Source organism: Rhincodon typus, chromosome 6 (assembly GCF_021869965.1).
Source record: "Rhincodon typus isolate 14 chromosome 6, sRhiTyp1.1, whole genome shotgun sequence".
In the NCBI taxonomy this organism is placed as follows: Eukaryota; Metazoa; Chordata; class Chondrichthyes; order Orectolobiformes; family Rhincodontidae; genus Rhincodon; species Rhincodon typus.
Genome location: NC_063337.1, coordinates 55,715,129 through 55,722,790, shown reverse-complemented (window position 1 = coordinate 55,722,790; position 7,662 = coordinate 55,715,129). Strand labels below are relative to the sequence as shown.

Below are 7,662 nucleotides of genomic sequence, written 5' to 3'. Positions count from 1 at the left end.
CATCAGAGGAGCTTTCCTGCTCCTCTGATGCTGCTTGGCCTGCTGTGTTCATCCAGCTCTACACCTTGTTATCGCAGTTTTAATATTGATTTTACTGTCCTTTATGAGTGAGACAAACATTGGATCTTTACAGTAATTGTTGAGTTATTTCCACAATGCTATATGCAGTGGAGCTCTGCCAATGTACATTTTTCCATTGCATAATAACATTAATAAAAATGTATGAATAGAAACGTAATGGAGCAGAAAATGGCAGTCATGTAATTTGTTTAACAATTTGTGCCATATGTAGAGCTTTTTACTTCACATTGAATTACTAGATCTGATCTGGACATGATGCAAGCATTGCCATTATTAAATCAGTTAATAATAGAATAATTAATCTGACATGCAGTGTGAAATATCCCCAGGCCCTGAATGGTGTGGGCAGTGGCATGTCAGTTAGTAAAACTGAGAATGAAGAAATAAGATTCTTGATGTTGAGGATGAAAAGTCCAATTTTCACATAAGGTTTAACAACTGTTGAGAATCTCAACAGTGAGCAGTGAGGGGTCTATTTGCATGCATTAACATTTCATTATTGCGTAACTTCACCTCATTTCTATGCCGTTTGCTATTTCCCCAGGCAATGGAAAGAATCTGAAAATTTCAGCTATGCAACTTGTAGTGGATACCTGACAACTGCAGTTTGCTAGTGTCTTCTTTGAGTTTTCATGATACAAGCACCAGTTTTCATCACATCATCATGCGACATTTTCAATTATTTATGAAACAGTTCAGCACTTCGTGCTACTGTTCAAAGTTTAGCCACACCTTTCATTGCAATGCTGTTGCCAGACCACTTTGCATAGAGGGACAAGCACCCGGCTCATGCACCAGAATGCATCTCTGGTTCCCTGGCTTGTGTTTTGAGCAGTCAGTCAGTCAGTCTGCACCTCCTTGGATTTCTCACCATCTCTACCATGCCTTCCATTTTTGCACATTGCAGGCTCATTTAGAACTTACAGCCTCACAGTACGTCTTCTGTTCTGTCTTGTTTTTTTTCAGGCAGACACAAAACCAAGGCAGCCTGCAATGTTTGCAAACAGTGATCAGCCAAGGGGGTGGACATGTCACTGTACAGCGCTGTGCTACATCACTGTCACAACTGCACTGACTGTGCTTCAATGAAACTGCATGTTCAAAGTCTAAGGAGAATAGTCAGTCAAGTCAAGGGAACTGTTGTCACTCAGGGTCTACTGGCACAGTCAGTAAAGGGCATCATCTGATATCAGTCCATCAGCTTGAAAGCGTAGGTTGGCCACTTGAAGGGATTCAGGGTCAGCAGTAGCATACTGTTATGGTCCAGGGAGTGAGCTACAATCAGTTCTGCAAGTCCAGTGCCACAAGAATGGGGATTAGTGATAAGACAGTTGGCAATTTGCATCTATATAACTCCGTGAGTCTGGCCAGTCATCAGTCTGCGTTATTGTTTCAAGTAAGTTGAGTTGGGCCATCGCTAGTCCTGGGGATCTGTTCACTTGAAAGTCAAGGGGATTTATCAAAGCAGTGCTATGGTAGAGAAGTTGGTAATGTCAATTGTGAGGTATGGAGGCAACATGCTGATAACAGAGAGAATAATAATTATGAATGGGGGATCTCAACACATGAGAGTGGGAGGTGGTAAAGCATAGGATACTATGACAGGGAGGTCATTAATAATAATCACCACCCTGGCTTCATTGGGGTGGGAGGAAACAGTGCGTAATGATGTTTGACATAACTAAGCTTTATGCCTGAGGATCATAGGATGAGAAGCTAAATAAAAGATTTGGATGGGAATTGGGGAAGATCAAACCAAATTGGGTTAACAGACAGGGCAAGGCCACAAGGGGACATTATGGTCGAGTGGGTGCATTCACCTTGATTGACAAGCTGAACCTGCAACTCATTGCATGAATCTGTGTCATTTTCCATCTTCACCTGAAATGTAAATTCACAATGAATATAAAAAATGGCTGTCAGCACACCTAGAGTGAATGTCAGTGGAGTAAGATTCATTTATCTCAGAGGAAGATACTTGTGAGCGATGTAAAACCGTTTGAGGGGCAATTGCATTAATCAGATGCTCACATAATACAGGTTGAAGACATCTGCTTTTTTTTATTACAGAATTCTGGATGTGAACCATATTTGCATTGATCAGCTATATTGACGACAAATCCTGATCATAAGCAATTTTGACCATGTCATTGAACATAACAAATTAATCCGAGTAATCCTGTGAAGCAGAAGTAATGTGAAGTGAGCTGTAAAGTTTCACCTTAGTTGCAGAATTCACAATCACCTCCAAGATATTATAGCTTATACAAGGTCCAGCAGCTCCTCATCTCACATTTTGAACTATAGAATGTCCACACGATTATCTTATTTACAATGCTGCCTTTCTTGATTAATTTGAAGAATGGGGATGGATGGAGAAGTTCTCATTCTTCCTAGCATTTTTACTGTATGTGTACTAAATGTCTTGAGCAGCATACTTCCAAACTAGTTCGACAATGTATAGGATTGATGTGCAGGCATCCCATTGCCCTCATCGAATGCCTCCATATCTCAATGTTTGGAAGATGCTGTTGAAATGTAATTTGTGTGCAGTGAGTGCTGAATGACCACATTGCTTTGATTCTGATATCATCCACATGGATCATTTGTCTGTTCCCAATGGATACAGGCAGAGAAGCTTTTGTTGTTTCTGTATCTACTGCACTTCAAGCATGCACAGAAATGTTTTGAGGAACACGTACCTAGAAGTCCAGGACAAACAATAACCTCCAGTAGATATGGAGTAGCCTCCTAATGCAAAATTTCTAACAAAAATGCCCTCATGATGCAGCGAAACTGTAGGGGACCCACAGTCATTTGTCTTAGTGGAATGTCACACTGCTGAGAGAGGAATATTGATGCTATATTCTGTATAGAGGTAGAGTTCAGAAAGCCACATGAAAACTTGGCAGATGGAATATAATTGTGGGGCCATGTAAGGTTATGCATTTTTGCAGGTAGAGGAGTTGAATATTATTTAAATGGAGGAAGACTGCAGAACTGAGGGTTTTGGGAGTCCTCATCCATGAATGACAATAAGTTAGCATCCATGTTCAGCAGGCAATAGGGACTGTTAGCCATTATTTCCAAGGAAATGGAGTATAAAAGTAAGAAGGTTTTGCTAAAATTATGTAAGGCACTAATCAGACCATAGCTGGAATATCTCAGTAAATATATACTGGCATGGAAGGCAGTCCAAAGAACGTTCACTAGGAAGAGACCAGGTATGGAAGGACTGTCTTATGAGGAGAGATTGAATAGTTTGGGCCTGTAATCATTGGAATATAGAAGATGGAAAGGTTATTGAAACATGTAGGATTCTTAGGAATGTTGACAGGGTAGATGTGGACAAGTTGTTTCTCCTTGTGGGAGAGACTAGGACCAGAGAGCATAATTTCAGAATGATGGATCACACCTTTGAGTCAGACATGAGAAGGAATTTCTCCTCTCAGAGGGTGGTGAATCGGTGGAATTCTTTACCACAGAGGGCTGTTCAGGCTGGATCATTGTGTATATTGAAGACTGAGTCAGACAGATTTTTAATCCTCCATTTAAATAATATTCAACTCCTCTACCTGCAAAAATGCATAACCTTACATGGCCCCACAATTATATTCCATCTGCCAAGTTTTCAAGAATGAAGAAAAGGCAGAAGGTTGGAGTCCTGGGTTATTAGATGAGCCATAACCTTATTGAATGATGAAGCAGACTCGATGGACTAAATGGCCTATGTTTGTTCCTATGTCTTATGGTTTAATGATGATACATATAATGCAACACCTTCTCCCACTGCGGACAACAAGGGCCATACGATGTCTCCTCCACATGAGATTTCCATGACAGGTCTGGGGGTTCATTCAGTGCAGTACAGTCAGAGACACCAAATAAACATTGGATGATTTGCCCTGGAGGATCAAATGAGGCATTAATAGATAACGAACATCTTTGAAAGCTGCAGTACTGTACCAAGTAGAAAATGACGACCTTAATGAGAAGGAACATCACATTCACCATCTTACGTCACAGCTACTTCAATAATGACCTTGCCTCCATCATAAGGTCAGAAGTGGGGATGTTGGCCAATGATTGCACAATATTCAACATCATTCACAACTCCTCAGATACTAAAGCAGTTCATATTCAAATGCAACAAGACCTGGACAGGCCTTGCTGACAAGTAGCAAGTAAAATTTGCAATAAACAAATAACCATCTTCAATAAGAGACAATTTAACCATCCACCCTTAATATTCAATGGCGTTACCAGCACTGAATTCCCCACTATCAAATACTGGACATTACCATTGACCAGAAACTCAACTGGACTCACCATACAGTGGCTACAAGAGCAGATCAAAGGCTAGGAATACAGTGGCAAGTAACTCACCTCCTAACTCCTCAAAGCTTGTCCACTATCTACAAGACACAAATCAGGAGTTTGATGGAATACTCCCCGTTTTCCTGAACGTATGCAGCTTTAAAAACACTCAAGAAGCTTGACATCATCCAGGATAAAGTAACTAGCTAGATTGGTATCACATCTACAAACATCTACTCCCTCCACCACCAACCCTTATTAGCAGCAGTCTGTATTATCTATAAGATTCACGGAAATTTGCCAAATATCCTTAGTCAGCACCTCCAAGGCCAAGACCACTTTCATCTAGAAGGACAAGGACAGCAAATAATGGCCCCTCCAAGCCACTCACCATCCTGACTGGGAAATATATCGTCGTTCAATAGGTCAAAATCCTGAAATTCCCTCCCAAAGGCATTGTGGGTCCACCTACAGCACATGGACAGCAGTGGTTCAACAAAGCACGAATCAGACCAAAGCAGAGTTAAAGTGAGTGTGAAGTAGCAGAGAAATAATAGTGGACTTACTGTTATGGAGCATAGAAAGTCATTAATCTAGGCATGCCATCGGACCACAAACACTGAACTGATCTGAGTGTCAACTTCAGACCTGACTCCTCTGGCAGTCCTGGGGAAAGAGAATGCCCACCACTCAATCCAAAAAGATCTCCAAGTTTCTGATGGCAAACCGGAGTGCCAATCTGCCTCTCTCAGCCATCTCTAGGGTAATTCTTCCCACACTGGAACTGTAAGGAGAAATTCCTCACTTGCAGTGTTTGAACTCATCCACAGCTGGGCTTTAAATATGGTGCCAGCACCGGGAAATCTAGAAACTCCTGGCAGCAACGAGCGCTTCCACTACTGCTAAGCATGAGATCGTGTGGCAAATAGCTCATAAGATGAGCAGTGTAAATTGTGTGGGACAGCTTACTAGAGCTCACGGTAAGAAACCCTTCATGAAATTCCCTGAAACAGCAGGTTCTTGGGAAAATTCAGCTGGCACTATTTTTGATACATCTCAGCAATTGTGCCAGGTTTTGCCTGTATCTTATATTGCAACTATATTCATCATCACATAATTGTATGAACATCTAACGTTCTTAATAGTTAAGACTTGAAATTTGTTTACATTTAAAACATCTCTGATGTAAGTATGTGAGTTGCTCTGTACTTTTGCACATCCTTTTGAAAGAATTTGGAAAGAATTTTAACAGAGAAGCACAGTTGTTTTGTCCCAGAAATCCCTGCTGTAAATACACACAGATGTGCTGCAAAGTGACACAGTACAAATAAGTAAATTAATTACAAAAAATAAATAAAAGGTAGTAGATCTAAAAGCCTGGGAAGAGGTTCATTTGTTGCTATATAAGCCTTCGTCATTTTAATCAGACAGCCACTGCCGTGGATTGCTACCTGTGCAGTGATTGTCTTTGAGATAATTGAAGAACAGTCATGCAGATTGAAGCTGCTGTAACTAACTTCTTTCCCAGAATTAATCATCTATACTAATGCATCAATGAAGTTGCAAGGTTGTGTTTCACTGTGAGAGATGTTTTTAAGATGGAAGGTTTATTTGTCCTTTCAGGTAGACATAAATGATACCTTGACAACGTTGAAAGAGTTCTTCTAGTATCTCGGACATGATTCATTCCTCAACTGGAAAACAGATTATCTGGCGATGTTTCTCATTATTGTTTGTGGAACCTTGTTGCATATATGTTAGTGTCACATTTCAAACCTTGTAACAGTATAAACACTTCAAAGAATTTCATTAGCTGTGGAGCACTTTGGAATTGCCTGAGGATATGAAATACGTTATACAAATTGTTCATAATAAATTTCAATGAACCGATTGATGTCTGTGTACTTTAAGGTAACTGAAATTAAATGGTCATAGTAAATTTTAATCTGACTTGGTTTGATAGCAACCTAAAACTTAGTTGTGTTTGGATTTAATAATGAAATTCACCTAAAAGGCTGTATAATTGGAGTCAATTAAACTTTTCAAGACTGGAATTGATAGACTTTTTTTAGCTAGGATATCAAGGAATATGGATCAAAAGGATGGCAGGGCAGACTTGACGGTCTGAATGGCCCACTTCTGTTCTTACATTTTATGGTCTTAAAAGATCATCTGGAGTTGAAATAAAGATCAGCCATGGTCTAACTGTGCAATGTTACAGGTTCAACAGGTGAAATAGCATCTCCTTCTCCTGTGCTCCTAGATCATTTCTGCTGTTGACAAATAGACAAACAATTTTGTAAACAGAGGGAAATCTAATGACTGAGGTGGATGTAAAAATATTAAATTTAAGGAAAATTCTCTTGAATCACAATCAGTAATTTTTGTTTCTATTTAAATCCACAGCAATAGTACAAGGAGAAACCTTGGAATCGATTTACAACCAATGCAAACTAGCAATTGAAGAACAGTCTGGTCCATACATTTGGGTTCCTTCAAAAGAAAAATTGTGAATCAGCCATAGATGTGAGACTGATAAGAATTTCTGTTCAGATAGTGATATTTAATTTATTTTTAATTACATTTTCATCTGTATCCATTGCACATAATCATGAATACACTTTAAATTAGAAGCTCAGCAGGATGTTTCTGCACAGGACTGACCTGTATTCTGGGGGAGGGGATGACAAAACAACCAGGAGAAGATTTGAAAAAGACAAAAAGACTTCTGGGACACCATGGAGGGTCCAACAGTATTTGTATATCCAAACCACATATGTATAGAATATAATTCTTGAAGGAGGTGTTTTAGCCCTTATTATGATCAAGTGGACAAAGCAGGGATGCCTGTACTTAGTTTTATTCTCTGATCGGGCAGTGCCCAGCATTACAACATTCAGCCAATTGTGTGAATTGATGATTCACTAGAAAGCAAAATCCTGCAGATTTTATAACTATGCAGATAGAATTCATCACATAAATTTTATAAACAGTTTTATTTTGTGATTGAACATTATCTAAAGATGAACTCACATCTATAAAATCCAAATACGAAACATTTTCAAGCATTTAACACATTTTAGAATGTGTCTAATTTGACAACTGGTTAAAATCAGAATTATCTTCAGTATACATTTTAATATTTATATTCAGAGGTTATTGAAATAACTTATTGTAAAGGAAATATATTGCTGTAAATTGTGAGGTCTATTAGTCATGTTCCATGACAGTTCCAGTATTGACTGGAAGTATTATTTTAAAGAA

General features: G+C 39.2%; 1 protein-coding gene across 1 annotated transcript in view; it reads left to right on the top strand.

Annotated features, from left to right (window-relative positions):
• LOC109935037 (disks large homolog 2-like) overlaps positions 1 to 6,911 on the top strand; it is an 890,971-nt gene extending 884,060 nt beyond the window's left edge. Inside the window, exon 27 of the mRNA XM_048598394.1 lies at positions 6,805 to 6,911. Coding sequence (XP_048454351.1) covers positions 6,805 to 6,911 — 107 coding nt within the window. The remainder of the gene's footprint in view (positions 1 to 6,804) is intronic.
• The last annotated feature ends 751 nt before the right edge of the window (positions 6,912 to 7,662 follow it).